Below are 17,544 nucleotides of genomic sequence, written 5' to 3'. Positions count from 1 at the left end.
GTACTCCTGTTCTTTTTGCGGATACAGACTAACATGGCTGCTACTCTGAGTTCTGTTAATGATACACATGTCAGAGTACAACCCAGCTCACTGCGAGTGAAAGTAATCAAAATGTATTTGTCAGTAAAATCAGAGAATTCTGAAGAAACTCAGGGCACAGAGGTCTTGAGTAAGAAAATGCTATTTTCCACAGTGATTTTACAGAATAGACCGCACTTCAAGTTCACTTATAAAAACAATGGTTCTCCTCTTATTTAATTCTGCAGAATACTTTATAAGAGAGACCAACTCTCTCATTAACCACTTCCATTCTCAATATCCCATTCCCACCATCACTACAGCAATGCTCTTTGTTTTGGTGGCCTTGCATACCGTGGTTTGAAGTCCACTGATTTAAATGTTTAGGACTCAATTTGCAAACATAGGTACTTAATTTGTGCCAGCAGTGCTTGTACACACACCTGTTGAATGCAAAAACTTCACCATGGTGTGCAAAACTGGCCTTTAAGCTCTTAAAAGTTCTACCCTATGGAAAGAATACCACTGCCTTCCAACCACACCAGAACTGGAAGACCATGCTCTTCCCTCATCTCCATGCATTAAATAGGGCCCTGCACCTCCTGCTTGCAAGGACTGGCCTGTCCATTATACCACAAACATGTAATAGATGGGAAGTTGAATTGCCGCTCAGTGATTCATCCACAAACAGAAACAAGATCCCTTCAACCACTGCCCAAGTTGTGCCCATCCCCTCACCTAATCTTTGGAGGCATAGTAAACCCTGCCACCTTTTAGTTCCCCTTGTCTGCCATCTTTTTGGTTTTATAGCCATTCTTTGGTCCCCCATCAGGTGGCTGGGCTTTTGGGGCTCAATGAGAGAGACCTAGGCAGCCACATAGTAAAACAATCAGAGAGGTACTATCTGATAGGTCTGCTCAAGTTCCAAACTCTGGGCCATTTTAGGTCTAAGTGACTACCCACCGCCACTCAGTTTCCTATGACAGACCCTCCATCTCTCTCCTGCCCCCAGAAGGTCTACTAGCCAGTGTGAGATGTGCCCTGACTGCAGTGCCCCGGACCTTAGGGATGAGCAATCACTTAAAACACAGGCAAGTTTTGCAGGAGCAACTTACTTAGCCACCCATGTTTGAAAATTTGTCATGCAATTGGATTTTGTGTTTGGGTTTAAGTTATAATCCAGTTTTCACTCAGCTAAACAAGAGAAGAGGACACTGAAAGTACTCACAAAAGGTTATAAAGAGAAAAGCTATTCTTAATGATTTCATGAGAAAATCAGTTTTCTATACTTTTCCTACTCTCTTCCTCCTCAACATTCCCACACACCCTTGCATGCTCTTTCTCTCTCTTTTTCACTTAAGAATTTCTGCAGATTCCATGAAGTTTAATCTAATGGTTTGCTTTTTCTTAGTTATGATAATATTCATGCTTTAGGAGATTTTTCATAGACATAAATTAATCTGAATTTCTATGAGCACATGGATTAAATGGGTTTTTACCTGTATATGGGGAGGGGGAATAAGGGGAGAATGGTCCTAATCAGATGTTAATATTGTTTCTCTGAATATCTATTCTATTTGTTAATATTTAATTGAAAAAACCTTGTTATACCGTGCTCTGCAGGCACCAAGGAAAGTATTTCTGGAAAGATATTAATTGTTAATTCAACAATTGCTGACTGTTTCCCTTGCACAGCACATGCTGTTGGAATTGATTAACCATCTGTCATTGACTGACTTTTGAAGACCTGAGTTTAAATCAAATTCACACACAGGAAAGAAATTCAAGAAGAAAAGGCTTGTTGTAGAGCACAGTTGCAGTTAATATCACCCTGCATTAATTGACAGTAACATGTTTGACAAAAGTGGCTGTTGCAAATACTGCCTTCATTTCATGGTAGGCATATCGTTCCCTGCTTTTCTTAAAGTGCTCTAAGTGTAAGAAAAAGCACTTCATAAATACAAATATAAACATATTGCAAGCAGTGCTTGTAAAACAACTGCAGGACCTGGTCTCTGGCACTTTGCCTTTCTGCACAACAAAACAAAATTATTATTCAAACTGAACAGGGGTTTAGTCAACTTAACAAGCAAGATTTACTATTAAGTTTCCTTTACTGCTCAGGGATACCATTTCACTTTCACAGCAGAAAAGAGATTATATCATTTACATAACAAGGTAATAAATAATTGGTTACTGTATTTTACAAACTTACTGCCTTATGTGCAGATGATAAAAATTACATTCTGATGTCTGACTTAATTCCAGAAAAATCGGAGAATCAAGAGATAAGGGTTGAAATTGCATCCTTACGTGCCCCCGCCTCATCCCCCACCCCACCCCCATGCGCCCAATATGCCTACGTAATGGATGGTTGCCCTGATGTATGAATAAGCTAGGCAGAGCTTGGCAAGTTATAAAACACTAGTGCTTCAGAGATAACTTAGAAAAAATATTTGTCAACCACATTAACACTTTAAGTGCCGTCCAGCACCTCTCTCTCCTCTTTTAACTTCAGAAACACTTATCAATATAATAAAACTCAGTGTAGTCTAATTATACCCCTTTTTTTTTAACTGAGGACAAGGTAGACTGCCTGACTGCCAACAAAATTATTCTGCTTTATATTAGTTGTCTCTATATTAATGTACTGTGTGTGCTTCCTTTTTCTTTTCTTTTTCTTTTCCTTTCTTGAGTTTAGGCTTCCCTCTTTTCTTTTCTTTTCTTTTCTTTTCTTTTCTTTTCTTTTCTTTTCTTTAACTTTAGGTTTGGTCTTTCCCTTTTTCTTTTTGCCTTTAGACTCATCTTTCTTTTACTTCCCTTACATCTGAGGCTTGACCTTTTCCCCTCCTCTTTGGGCCAGATACTTGACTGATGTTACAGCTGAGGTTTAGGAACATAGGAATATTAAAACATAAGGATTGCCATGCTGAGGTTCATCAGAGGTTCATCTCGTCCAGTATTCTGTGTCTGACCATTGCTAGCACCAGATGCTTCACAGAAAGGTATAAGAACCCCACAATAGGTAGATGTGAGATAATTTGCCCTCTACATTAGGTCTCATCCTGATCTCTAATAGTTAGAGATTTGCTTAAGCCATGACACTTGCGGTTTAATATCTCTTCTAAAATTTTGAAGAAACCAGTCCTTTCCCTTAATCTTCTCTTTTGAGCTTAATCTTGGCCCCTTTCTCCTCCATCTTCTGCTTTATTCTGTTTGAATTTTTTCCCCTGGTTTTCCAAGTTCTCTAACTCTCAATTCCTCTGAGTGGTTGATTCAAAGAGTCTTGATGGATGTAATCAGATAGTACAGAGGAAGGTCTGTATGGTCCAGATTTGTCAATGACTGTCTTCAAACACTCTAGTGAGCTGGACTTTTAAAACCCAAAGTGGGAATAAATCTGTGCTGGACAACTCTAATTTGCATTCTGGAATGAGCTAAGTTTGCTTTCATTTACGACAAGTCCTCTTATCTTTGCAGCTTGCAGATTTCTTAATTGTGCTGCTGAATCCTCTGCTGAGCTATTATAATTTTCAGCAAGATGCTTTTTAACTGGACTGATGGCAAAGGTGCTGAAACTTTCTCTTCATCTTGCCCACAATCAGACACTAGCTGTATAGCCATGTTCATTGTCAATCTCGCCTCTTTCTCTTGTTCTTTTCTTTTGTGCAACAACTACCCCTACTTTGGAGGTCTTCACAGTGCTGGATAGTGTACCCTTCTTATATTTTTATGGCCTTCAGCTTCTTATGTGAGGTTCATTTTCAAGAAATGAGGGGGCATCTTATACCCACCTGTCTCCCAGTTCTTTTTTCAGAATTGCTCAAGTTTTCTGCTTTTGTTTCTTTGTGAGCTTTTTGTTGAACCTCATTTTATTACAGTTTGCATCCTTCTGTTTCCCTGTCTTGCTCTGTGGTAGTTACTCAGATTTCCTAATATAATATGTGTCACATAGATTTTTCAATGTTTCATATACCATTCTTTTTATCTTGACCTAGGTCCAATATGTCCTATGCCTCTTCCCCCATATTGTATATAAAAGAGATGTACTTGGTATTTATTGGTGTAATTGACAAGTCCTGATGCAACGTGAAACTGCTCAACACAGTTTATGCATTTTGGCTACGCTGATTATAATCAGTGAAATTAATGCTTTCTATAGGAATTATACTAGTGTCAAACACTATAGTACAAGACTGTTGAGTTGGATGCCAATGACCATCAGATTGACTAAACAATCATGAGGGGTTTTATTTTATTTTTTTCAAATATTTTGGGTCTCTTTATTTTTCTCCTACTTTTTGAGCCTCTAGCAGCCATGTTTTCTAGCTTTTCTCTGTAACCACAAAGGCCAGAAACTGACTTTTTTATTTTCCCCAATGAAAACTGAGATTTGCATGATTCAGGCCCTGGGGCTTAAGGAAAAATACCTAATAGAATGAAACATAGGATAAAATCATGAGAGTTGACAATGCTTGGAGTATGGGAAATATTTTCTCCATTGCCCTGGGAAAATAACTTCTGTTCCTTTAAGAACACTCTGCTTTTACTTATTTTTTCTCCTTTCTGTTGCTGGTGTCCCTGCTAGGCAGCTTGATTTTTCTCACTGTTTTTGCAGATGTGGTCCTCTCTTTTTCTGTTTCTGTGGGATCTAGGCTTTCTTGATGGACCTGCTCTGCTTTTGGTCTGTGGGCCAGTTCTTCTGCAAAGTAACCTTTTATTATTTCTCACCCTGCCTGCTTTTTCCTTACACTCTTTATTGAACTGGGGGTTCTCCTGCCCTCTTGGCCATTCTCAATCACTTTAATATTTTTTCTCTCTTATAGCTCACTGCTGATAATAGAGCCTGATATAGTGGCTGCCTGAGAGTTTGAGAATGGAGAAAATAAACACTCTCCTCACTTCAGAGGAGTTTCACTTACTTTCTCTTCCTTCATTCCTTTCCTTTTGTTTTCCCCTCCCTGGAGGTGGCCTCCAGCCAGCTCTGGCACCATGTCATGTTATGGTGTAGGAAGGAACACAGAGAGAGGCATGGGTGATTGCAACAGAGTTAAATACTTTTAGCGATAACTGGGAAGTGACATAGATTGTCTCCAGTGCAGTAAGACAACAATGTTAACTCATCAGATGCCTTCCAGCATAATAGTGTATCATATTTTCTGCTGGGGTTATCATATTTTCTGCTGGGGGACCCCAGTATTAACATCAAGAAGTAGAAAACCTAGAATACTTGACACATTCTATAAGGGAGAGAGGTCTCTGAAGTTAATGTTTTCAAAGATTTCTGAGAGGTGGAAACAGATCCCTTTAATGCACTGGTATATATGCTGGGTAGATAGATACATTATGGGAAATAATTTCATATTTAATTCTAAATATCCATATCATTTTGGATTGAACTGAGATTGTGGATATGGTTTTGAATGTAGGTTATTTGTAATTATAATAAATGGCAGAAAGGATTCGTACCCAGCACAATGGTATGCAGCAGGTTTGCAACGTAGGTGCTAAGGAAACAGGTTGGCTGTGCTGGAAATGTTGCAGAAGCAGCATGCTTGGCTACAGGAGAGGAATGGGTTGCTTCGCTTCATATTTTCCTCAGTCTGCATCTTTCAGCTCCGTTAGCCGACACACTGAGCAGTGTTGACCAGCTCTGAATGGGAGGTATGCCCAGCCTTCTGTACCTGGGAGGAATGACACCACAACACAAGGTCTTTGTCGGTAGGAAGGACCTCTGTGGGGCCCTCACAAAGTGGCACAGTGCTGCTATTCACTTTCTAAGAAGATTATTAAGTGGTGCTGTCTGTGTACAACAGGAAGTTGTTAATGTGCCACGGTTGTTCTGTTCCAGGGAGGAGACCTTTTTGATGCCATTACCTCCACTAACAAATACACAGAGCGGGATGCCAGTGGGATGCTGTACAATCTGGCCAGTGCCATCAAATACCTCCATAGCTTGAACATTGTTCACAGGGATATCAAACCCGAGAATCTACTGGTAAGTGAAAGCTCTATTTACTGTATTGTTACTGCTAACTTGGGAGTGAATGAAAGTGTACCTCTGCTCTCAGTGAAAGAGTCTATGCCTTTAGCCTTTTAACTTAGTTTCTCTCACATGCTAATCTTTTCATCATCAAAAGGTCTTTAAAACCAAACAGCAGTCACAAAAAATATAGACGTGTAGGCTCCTAGAAGTTAAACAGTCTATGTCTTTAGCTAGTCTTTGTCCTAGGACACTAGTGCAGGATTAGTCCATACAGTGAATTTTTGAGTGTGTTTTCAGCTACAAATATTTCATGCAATAGGGCTTTAGGCACTTCCCTTGGAATAAATACTTTGCACCTTTACATAGTACCAAGCTACCCAGCCCCCCTACACAGGGAGATTAGTAGCAGTATTTCAATTTACAGACATACAAACTGAGATTACATGATCTGCCCAAAAACATGTAGTGTGTCAGTGGCAGATCCAGGAATAGCACCCTGAAGTCCATCTCTGACTGCTCTAACCATGAAACAGTCTAATAGATCTTTTGGTTAGAACACTTCCCTTGTTAGATAGTCTAAACCTTCCTTTTTCTAATTTAATGTCATTGGTTTTCTACTGAGGGCCCAGTCCAACTCCCATTGAAGTCACTGAAAAAACACCCTAAACAAATCCTCTCTCTCCTTGGGGTCTACATATTTCTTGACAGTTATTGTGTCCACTGTCGTCTTCAGTTTAGTCTTTGCCAGCAAATTAATGTCTCCAGTCCCTTAATCATTTTTGTGTTTGTTCTCTGAATTTATTCTAACTTGCTGAGAATTTTCAGTATCAAGGCACCCATAATTCTCTGTGTTTTAAAGCAATAACATAATTTAGATTGTAAAGAATGTAAGTTCTCAGCTGTGCACTGTCTGCCATCATCTTCTGTGTTTAATATTGTTTGGCAATGGAAGTTGTTACGGGAAGGTTGGTTCAAATAAATCTTAACACACTTGCAGAGAATTGGGTTTGTACAATTCAGAACTCCAGTGACAGCCGTCTGTATAGTTCTAGCCATTCTTGGCCTAGTTTTTCATAAAATGCTAAAACCATGTAGGCCAGGGCTCTCATTAGACATGAACATGTACACCCCTATAGCAGTCTTAATGCTAGTGTTCATAGATGGCTGCATGCATAAGTTATAGCAATCAAATGTCAGGATTCATTAATGCCGTGACTTGGAATGTGCAGGAAGATTTCATGGAAAAAGACTTACCATGCTTTTGTATTCAAACTTCTTAAATTCCTAAAGTTTGACAGCAATAGCCTGAAGCATTTTTAATTTCTTTCTGCCTCCATCCTCATTATTCCCTTGTTGGTAATACCCACTGGCCTATCGTGAGTAATCATGTTGTTGTTCACTTTATTCAAATTGTTCCAGAGTGTATTTTCCAGTCCAAAGAACACAAAGGTCATATGCTGCTGTTGATACTAAACAATGGCTAGAAGGCACTAAACTTTCCACAGAGACCATAACTTTCAAAACAAGCACTTGCATATTAAAACTACTTCAGTTCCACTAATTTAAAAGAAAAGAACTATAAAAGGGTATGTGGGCACTCCCATAGAACTTATCAGGTATAAGGGGGAGCACAGGAAGCTCGGTACTTTGTATGATAAAATTAGGCAGCACTCATCTGATAAATATAAAGGATCTGATTCTCATTTACACTAAAGCCCCTTTACTCTGCTCTGGCAGTGTAACGGGGTATTAGTGTACATGGAAGTCAGGTCTCTAGGTTGTTGGTACATATTGACATCAAATGTGTTGTCTCAGCACTTAACTCCACATATATCACAAAACATAGAATTGTAGGGATGGAATGGACCTTGAGAGGTCATCTAGTCCAGCCCCCTGTACTGAGGCATTACCAAGTGTATCTAGACCATTCCTGTCTGATGTTTGTCCAACCTGTTCTTAAAATGCTCCAGTGGTGAGGATTCCACAACTGCCCTTGGAAGCCTATTCCAAAACTTAATTATCCTTATAGTTAGAAAGTTTTTCCTAATATCTAACCTAAATCTCCCTTGCTGTAGATTAAGCCCATTACTTCTTGTCTACTTTCAGTCAACATGGAGAACAATTGATCATCATCCTGTTTAAAACAGTCCTTAACATATTTGAAGACTGCTATCAGGTGCCCCCTCAGCTTTCTTTTCTCAAGATTAATTATTTGAATCTTTCCTCTTAGGTCTGGTTTTCTAAACCTTTTATCATTTTTTTTTCTTTTGCTCCCTTCTGAACTCTCTCCACTTTGTTCCCATCTTTCTGAAAGTCTGGTACCTAAAACTGGACACACATCAGCTCAGGCCTCACCTGTGCCTAGTACAGCAGAAGAATTACATGTCTTATATATGACACTCCTGTTAATGCACCCAGAATGGTATTTGTCTTTTTCACAATGGTATCAAATGATTTGCTCATATTCAATTTGTGATCCACTATAACCCTGACATCCTTTTCAGCGGTACTACCACCTCGCCAGTTATTCCCCATTTTGTAGTGGTGCATGTAATATTTCCTTCCTAAGTGAAGTACTTTGCACTTGGCTTTGTTGAATTTCATCCTGTTGATTTCAGACCAATTCTCCAATTTGTCAAGGTCACTTTGAATCCCAATGCTGTCCTCCAAAGAGCTTGCAACCCCTCTCATTTTGGCATCATCCATAAATTTTATAAACATATTCTTCACTCTATTATCCAAATCACATGTTGCCTAATATCGGACCCAGGAGTGACTCCTGCAGGACCCCATAAATATGCCCTCCCAGTTTGACTGCAGGCCATTGATAACTATTCTGAATAGGGGTTTTCAAACCAGTTGTGCACCCATCTTATAGTAACTTCATTTAGACCACATTTCCATAGTTTGCTTATGAGACTGTCATGTGGGACTGTGTCAAAAGCCTGACTAAACATGTTTTGACATAATAGATTGCCATGACATCAAGTGATCTCGCACTGTAAGAAAGTCAGCATTTGATCCATTGACTACATTACTGCTCTAAAGTTCATCTAAAGTTTGATAGAGAGGGAGAGTGTGGTCTTTAGCACAGTGCTCAGAGCTAAGAGTTTCTGAATTCTAATCCTGTCTCTGACAGTGACTCTCTGTGGCCTTAGGAATGTCTTAACCTTTCTGCCTCAATTGCCTGATCTGTAAAATGGGATGATATTTATTTATGTCACAGATGTAAGATGAGGATTTGTTTCTTAACATTTTAAAAACACTTTGAAGTTGGTAATTTCTATACAAATGGTAAGTATTGTTATGTTTGTTGTCTATTTTAGCAGAAAACTCTCCATGAGCTTTCAGTGTACTTAAAGTCTGTAATGCTGTACCTATGCATCCACTTGCTCTGTTCTCTGGAGGACATGCCTTCCATGTTTTAATTGGAACATTTTTCATAATTGCTGCTATTTAACACATTTATTTTGTGAAATCATGGGATGTCTTTATGGCCATATAATAAACCCTAGAGAACAACTTCTCTGACTGTTGCCATCTGCAGTGATCACAAGAGTAGCTTAGAAAATACTGACAGTCTTTGTAGTAATAGGATACATATGGTGGCACACAATTATGTGTTTCTGCATTCAATTAGTGTTGTACAATTACCCAGTTTTATTGCTTAGTTAAAACAGTGAAAGCACTACATAGTGGGTAATTTGCACTAATCCCCATCTCTCTAATTGCCCTTCAGTGTTTAAATGCAGTAAAACATGTATAGTGTTTGTTCTGAATGAGATGAGCATTAAATTATCATTCACATTCCTTGCGCCTTGAGTGGCAATTAACATACCACTGCTTCACATTAGGAGCACTTTTATAGAGAGCGCTAAATAGAGGTATAACAGGGTGGGGGAAAACTATTCTGTTTTAGTGTTACTAGAAAATCAAGTGAAATAGTCTCTCAAGGAAATAGTAGAAGCCTCATGCCTGGAAACAGACTAGACAAAATCCTAGAAAATATACCATACTGCACAATTCCACATTGGCAGAGGAATGGATTCAATGATTTAAGAGGCCTTTTCTGTAATTAATTGCTCTGATTATATGATTCATTCACATCACCAGTGAAATTAATCTGTAAACATGCACTAAATTAACCAAACTTGGTGAAGGCATTTACCACAATAAACGGCAATTGCATTAAGGAAGAATACTAGTTACAGTGGCTTCAGCCACAGATATCTAAACCACTTCTTTACATTTTCCACCAAGTGTCTATTTAAAGTTTCTCGTTGCTAGCCTTTAATTAAAATTGTGGTTGAAATTAGATTTATTGCTTCCATTTCAGCAAACACTTCATTTCAGGAACCAGATGTATTTAACAATCTGTGTTTTTAATAAAGCTGAAATTACATTTTTAATGGCCTTTATGCCCATCTTTTGCTGACTTAATAACAGAGAAGTGTGAATCCATTTCAGATTGTTGATCCTCTCACATAACAAGATCCAGTTTCATGGATTTATTAAAAACAATGACAGGAATAGAGGATTTCTGTGAATGCTGAATCTCCCCTCATAACATAGAAGACATGATATAATATGTTGCATAGTCCTACAATACGGAGGAGTGGCAAGGAGGTTTCTTAATCTTTCTATGCAAATAAGTTGTACAGCAAATAAGGAAAAAAATACCTTCATAGGATGGCTAATTACGGTTGTTTCTGGTGGATCCCTAGCACACTGTTTCAGTTGATGAGGAAGGGATCTTCTAGGAAAAACTTCTGCACGAAGCGAGCAGATGACGAGTCTCTGTTAAGTGTACTGCCCATTTCTTAACGAAAATCGCAGAAGTTTCTTTTGCAGGAATTTGTAATTCAGTGAGACTTTTGTTTTGGCAGTGGCTGTTCAAGATGGTGGTGTACATGAGATTACTCTTGTAGACTGAACACATTTTTTAAAATGTCGTTAGATTAAACTGCACTAAATTTCACCATAAACCAACATAAAAATTGGGAGAGAGAGCCCCAACCAACTACTGCCTTAAGGGATGATTTGCTGGCTGACATTTTATTTTGATAAATGTAATTATTTTATTTTGAATATTTGTCAGTGTTTAAGTATTGGGGAAGCAATGGAAATTTGAATTTTCCTATTGTGGCTGCTATCTTTCTGTACTGACTGCTTCTAGAATATAAAGTCTCCTCTTGCACTGATTAAAACAAAAGAAAACAAAAAAATTACAAGTAGCATTTCGCTGCTGAAGAGATGATAATGTAGGGAAGGATTTTCAAGAGCACTCAATACTGGCCTAACTCTGCTTCCGTTGAAGTCAGTGAGAGTTATACCATTGACTTCAATGAAAGAAGAGTTATGCTAACACCGTGCACTTTTGAAAATTCAACCTTTAATGTTTTGCAAGCTCTCAAAAGTGAGCATAAGTGCTTAGTGACGTAACATGATAGCTGAATGTGTTGTGACCTCTCTAATGGCTTGTCCATTTGGAGAATAAAAGCCTACTACTGCTGTCAACTAATGGAGTTATTCTTTTAGCTCAGAAGTTCAAATCCCTGTACAAGCCTCTCTTTTGTGTATTAATTTTAATAAGCTACCATGGTTGTCAGACTCAGTAGGGATTTAACCCATGAACTTCAACATCAAAAGCACAGGCCTCTACTATGCTACCATACTTTAGCTTTTAACAAGAGAAAGATTTTGTGCTCTTTGATGATCAGCCACTAAAGGGGGATCCAGCATACTTAACCAGTTACACTGGGTATGTTTTTTTTTCTTAGAAGAGAGACTATATATGAATCAAACCCTCCTAATCACTGTGGATTTTTTTTAAACGTGCACTTATCTGTATTTTGGGAAGTGAAGGGGAGAATCTGAAAGCATACTCAACTGAAAGGAGTCTTTCAGGAAGTTAGCAAATTGTTCATGAGTCCATTTACATAGAACCTTGCTGATCCTGTGGATTTTATTTCTGGTTTAGGTTTATGAACACCAAGATGGAAGCAAGTCTCTGAAGCTGGGAGACTTTGGGCTGGCAACAATAGTGGATGGACCTCTTTACACAGTCTGTGGGACCCCTACATATGTAGCTCCAGAAATCATTGCAGAAGCTGGGTAAACTATTTGCAGTAAAGGTTCATTTAAGTGTGCAGGGTGGAATATGTTCTCATCAATATATCAGTTCAACTCTTTTAATTTAGGCCCTTTTCCACCTTTTATTAGGGGTTAACATGGCAGTTTTTAACTTCAAAGTAGAAAGTCCTCAAATTAGCACTGAGGCAGTAACTAACCATTTATTTTACCCCTGGAGTAAAGGTAAGAAAAAATTGCCGTCAGTGACTGCTAACTGTTGTTTTCTGTGCTCTTCCTTTGTCCTGTACTGTCCTTTTCCTTAGGGTCTATTGTGTAGAGCAAACATCCCCTGGGGTGAGTGACCCATGGCACCTGTGCAGGCTTCCTGTAAGGAGAGGTCAAAAGAGCCCTACTCTCATCCAAGATACCAGTACACTTTATCATCTGTCTTCAGACATTCTAATCCAATGTGGTTTTAAATTGTAAACTTATGCCTTGTATCTGAAAGCAGAAATTGGTGTACAGTATAGAGAAAATTCAGCTCAGACCATTTAATAAGAATTTGTGCACTGACCGTTTTCTTTCAGTTGTGTACTGTAGTTCATACAGGTGTGGTATCTCTAATCATAATACCTCTAACACTTTTAGATATGGCCTGAAGGTGGACATCTGGGCAGCTGGTGTGATTACTTATATCCTGCTGTGTGGCTTTCCTCCATTCCGTGGGTATGGGCTATCATCTTTTATCCAAATTGTAACAATGTACCTCTGTGCTGTGAATGGTCCATGTTCGTGTCCTACACTAAGAGGTCTTCTGGGGTGAGGGGCGGGGTGGGAATCTTTGTTTGCAATGCTGTGTTATTTTTTTCCATGCTCTGCCTGTTAATTTATACAAACTTCATAAATCTCCATTGTGTTACTGTAAAAACTCCAGTCTCTTCTCATTTTATTTATTTCAATGTAATCTACCTTGCAAAAGAAATGCACTCATTCCAGGCTCTGGGTGCCCTTGACAACCAATTAAAATATATGATGAAATCAGCAGATTCCCCCAGTTACTCACCAACACAGTAAGCAGGAAGCAGTAAAATGTAAACAAAATGTAAGCCTTCCAACAGAGATTTACACCTGTGAGCAAATTCAAAGCCTCCCCTCACAAATCTCCCCTCTCCATTAAAGCAAGAAGGGCTGGGCCTTGCCTTAAAGATAGGCAAGCTCAGAAACAAAGAGGGAAGGTGGAGGGAGCTGACAGAGGTTGCCCTACAAATTGACTCTTTTTTTTCCCCCTTCTCACTTATGCTCCATCTCAAGTGCCCCTGCAGTTCACAATGGTGGCCGTGTGGCATGGGGAGAGGAACTGGTTCCAAAAGGCAAACTTAGTGAACTACAGTTAAAAGCATTTTACTTGCTTTTTAAAAGTTTATGAAAACTACCTCAGGAAATAAATCTTATGTTTTGTTTTGTGTTTGTTTGCTTTACAGATGTGGAGATGACCAGGAAGTGCTTTTTGATCAGATTTTGATGGGCCAGGTGGATTTCCCATCTCCATACTGGGATAACGTTTCTGATTCTGCAAAGGTAGATTTACAAAGTTGGTTCTCTTCCGTTTTATCCAAGGTGTCCTGTATATACGTTGTGTGTGCAAAGAGACTGTAAAACTACTGTTCTTTTGTGTCCCTATATTTGAGAAGCTTTAGGTCTAGACTTGCCTAAAGTACGTATGTGTCATCTACTACATTATTATTGGATTATTGTCTGTGTCTTAGACTGTAAACTGCTCTGGGCAGCACTTTGTTTGTATTTGTGTCTTATACAGTGTTAAGTGAAGCCGAATGAATAAATGATTTTTCAGTTGGGTGGCTAAATCAAAAAAATCAGAAAAAAATCTTTTTGTTTTGGGTCGACCCAAAATGGAAATGTTTTTGGGGTCAAATGAAACATTTAATTTTGTTATCAGGTGTTTTTTACTCTTTAGTAATTAAATCTAGCTAATTTTTTAAATGAAATGTCATTTTGAAAAATATAGATTCATAGATAGATTCATAGATACTAAGGTCAGAAGGGACCATTATGATCATCTAGTCCGTCCTCCTGCACAACGCAGGCCACAGAATTTCACCCACCACTCCTGCGAAAAACCTCTCACCTATGTCTGAGCTGTTGAAGTCCTCAAATCATGGTTTAAAGACTTCAAGGAGCAGAGAATCCTCCAGCAAGTGACCCGTGCCCCATGCTACAGAGGAAGGCGAAAAACCTCCAGGGCCTCTTCCAATCTGCCCTGGAGGAAAATTCCTTCCCAACCCCCAAATATGGCGATCAGCTAAACCCTGAGCATATGGGCAAGATTCACCAGCCAGATACCCAAGAAAGAATTTTCTGTAGTAACTCAGATCCCACCCCATCTGTGTTGAAACAAAACATTTAAAAACTTATTCAAAATGTATCCCTTTTAAGGGGGAGGGGCAAATCTATTTGCCAAATTCAATCTGAATTCACAGATAGTTGTGGTGAACCTGACACTGCATTTTTCAGAAAATAAACTATTTGTATGAAATTTTTTGCCCAGCTCTAGTTTTAAGCATCCTGTCAACACCTATTGAACAATTAAAACTTCCAGTAACTTGGATCATAAATATGCGCATCTTAGATTGAAAACTCCTTGGGGGCAGTAACTCTGCTTTCTATGGTTTGTACAGCGACAAGCACAATGGCAGCTGGATTCCAATTGGCACCTTCAGGTGTAATTGTATTATATATTCTAAATAATAATAATCTGAGGAAAACATGTCTCATGATTAATGACATGAAAGGATTGTCCTGATATCTCTTTCTGTCAAAGAACCAGGCTCAACATTGCCTGTAACTCCTGAATGTTGCCGGGGTAAGAGACTCTGACTTGTTCTGTCAATCCATTACAAGCAGTTCATTTTTTTTAGTCCTCTATTTTAAAACCAACTTCCAAGTACAGTAAAAGCTGTTTTATCCAGCACTTCACCAACCGGAAAGTTCTGTAAACCGGCATTTCTGATCTTCATTGAAAGTCTGGTTTATAGTCCAGTTGGTGCAGGGCTGGCAGGAGGTTGGGGTGCACGGGCTCTGGGAGGGAGTTTGGGTGTGGGAGGCAGCAGGTTGGGGCGCAGGAGGTGGTGCAGGGTGCCGGATCTGCAGGGCACTCACCTCGGGCAGCTCCCGCAAGTGATGATCTGTCGTGGCTGCTCCTGCATGCTGCCTCTGCCCGCAGGCACTGCCCCCATAGCTTCTACTGGCCATGGTTCCCGGCCAATGGGAGCTGCACAACCAGCGCTCAGGGTGGGGCGGAGGCAGCGCACAGAACTGCCTACCTTGCCTCCACCTACAAGCAGCCGAGACAGGTCGCTGCTTGCAGGAAGCCGCCTGAGGTGAGTCTCCCCTCCCCCCCCAGATCTGGCACCCCAGGTCCCTCCTGTGCCCCAACCCCCTGCCCTGAGCCCCCTCCCACACCCAAACTCCCTCCCAGAGCCCATGCCTCGCACCTTCTCCTGCGCTCTAACCCCTAGCTCCGCATCCCCTCCCACACCCAAACTCCCTCCCAGATCCCGTGCCCCGCACCCTTCCCACGTCCCAAAGTCCAGCCCCGCACCCAAACTCCCTCCCTCTTAGTTAACCAGCATTTTTCACTTACCGGCACCCCCCATTCCTCCAACATGCCGGATAAAACATTTTTACTGTAATAAGGAAGAGCTTGATTCTGAGATGAGATGAGAGAACTGTGGATGCACAGTACCTTTCAGGATTAGTCCCTAACACAGTTAAATACACTTACACAACAGGGTTGAATTTGGCCCAAGAGTTCAAATTCTCTGGAGCAGTCTCATTGGTGCACTATAGTAAGAGGTGAATTTACAGAGTTTCTAGGCATTCTGAGTTACAGTAACATTGGAGTTGATAGGAGTTTCATATTTGCAGTCCATTTGAGTTGGCATGTGTATAACTAATAGATTTCACCCAAACACTTTCCTTAAGCTTGGGAACACCAACACATAATCATAGGATGAATATATGCAACACTGTCCTCTCCTTGCTCTCAGTATGAGCACTAATTTATCACAAAACAATGTCAGTGTTTTCATCTGGGGTGTGAGGATTGAAAATGACATATTAAACGCTGATTCTTGATTCCTCTAAACCACTGCTTTGTACTGTTTTTGGAAATAATATGGGAGGGGATAGGGGGTGGGATTTTAGTTTCCAAGCTAGTGAAATTAACATACAGGATACAGTACTTGGAACTGAAAGAAAACATTAAGTGTTAGTAGGAGTCTTCTAATCCCTCCCTTTGTATTGTGGCAAGCTTGATTTCATCATACATAAGACATCACTCATCTGTTAAGAATCAGCTCTAGTCTTCAATATCTCTAATGACAATTCCACAGCTCCTTTGGCAAGCTTGTTCCATTACCGAACTACTCTATCTAGTTAGTTTGTTCTAATATTTTCCATTTTGATGCATAAACTCATTAGTTTCTATTCCGCTCCCATTTATTATTGAAAATAATTGATGTCTTTCATTTCTGATTTCCCTTTATATTAGCATCCCATTACTGTTATCTTTCGTATAGATTGAATGTACTCACTGATGGGAGAAGAAATGCATTAAATGCTGGTAGGAAACTGAGGAAAATAGTAAAGAAGAATTTGAAACATTAAAATAAAGGTTTTAAGAGTTAGAAATATTTTTTTGAAAATATCCACTTTGCTATTGATATTGGGACCGGGAGAAAGCCAAATTCTAGATTAGTCTGCATCATCTTTAGAGAAAATTGGCTATTTTCTAAATGGGCAACTAACCTGATTTCATGCTCCCATCTGTTTTGTACCTTATGTGAGAAGTTCTTTCCTCTGCAAACCGCGGACTACAAAAGTAACTCAGCACTATGATCTTCTAGCTTTTCAGCTTATTATTTAGCTATTGATTTAGAAGCTCAGCTTACAGTTCAGCAGTTGACAGGTTTTTTTAAATAACCCTAGTATATTTCCACCCTGTATAATTCTTGAAGATCACTTCACTGAATTAAATCTTTTGTTTTTCTTCATAAAAATGTGCTCTAAACTGGATCTTATCTTCCATTTCACAGGAACTTATCACCATGATGCTTCAGGTAGATGTAGATCAGCGATTCTCAGCCTTGCAAGTTCTCGAACATCCATGGGTTAATGTAAGTAATTTCAGGACTGCAAATTCTTGTTTTAGTCTTGTAATCTTTTAACTGTTTGCCATCAAATACTTTAAATGCCTCTTTGGAGCCAACATTTTCTAAAAGAGACACAGGTAATGACCAACTCACTGTGTGGTTTCACTGGAAGTGAAAGTGCTTTATTAGTATACAATTAAATATTTTTGTGCACAATGCTCTGCACACTCTTCCCCCAATATCTTGGGACACATTTGCAACACACCTCCTTAACTGCACCTGCAAACTCTGTCAATT

The 17,544-nt window shown here is 39.5% G+C and overlaps 1 protein-coding gene across 7 annotated transcripts in view; it reads left to right on the top strand.

Annotated features, from left to right (window-relative positions):
• Positions 1–17,544, top strand: part of DCLK1 (doublecortin like kinase 1) — a 332,990-nt gene that overhangs the window by 288,321 nt on the left and 27,125 nt on the right. For all 7 annotated transcript variants that reach the window (XM_037892346.2, XM_043531863.1, XM_043531859.1 and 4 more), the window contains 5 exons: positions 5,870–6,016; positions 11,985–12,118; positions 12,725–12,802; positions 13,558–13,654; positions 17,191–17,271. In XM_037892346.2, the coding sequence (XP_037748274.1) occupies positions 5,870–6,016; positions 11,985–12,118; positions 12,725–12,802; positions 13,558–13,654; positions 17,191–17,271 (537 nt within the window). The remainder of the gene's footprint in view (positions 1–5,869; positions 6,017–11,984; positions 12,119–12,724; positions 12,803–13,557; positions 13,655–17,190; positions 17,272–17,544) is intronic.

The sequence above is a fragment of the Chelonia mydas genome, chromosome 1, assembly GCF_015237465.2.
Source record: "Chelonia mydas isolate rCheMyd1 chromosome 1, rCheMyd1.pri.v2, whole genome shotgun sequence".
NCBI lineage: Eukaryota > Metazoa > Chordata > Testudines > Cheloniidae > Chelonia > Chelonia mydas.
The sequence above is the reverse complement of the archived record's forward strand: the minus strand, read 5'-3'. Positions and strand labels throughout refer to the sequence as shown.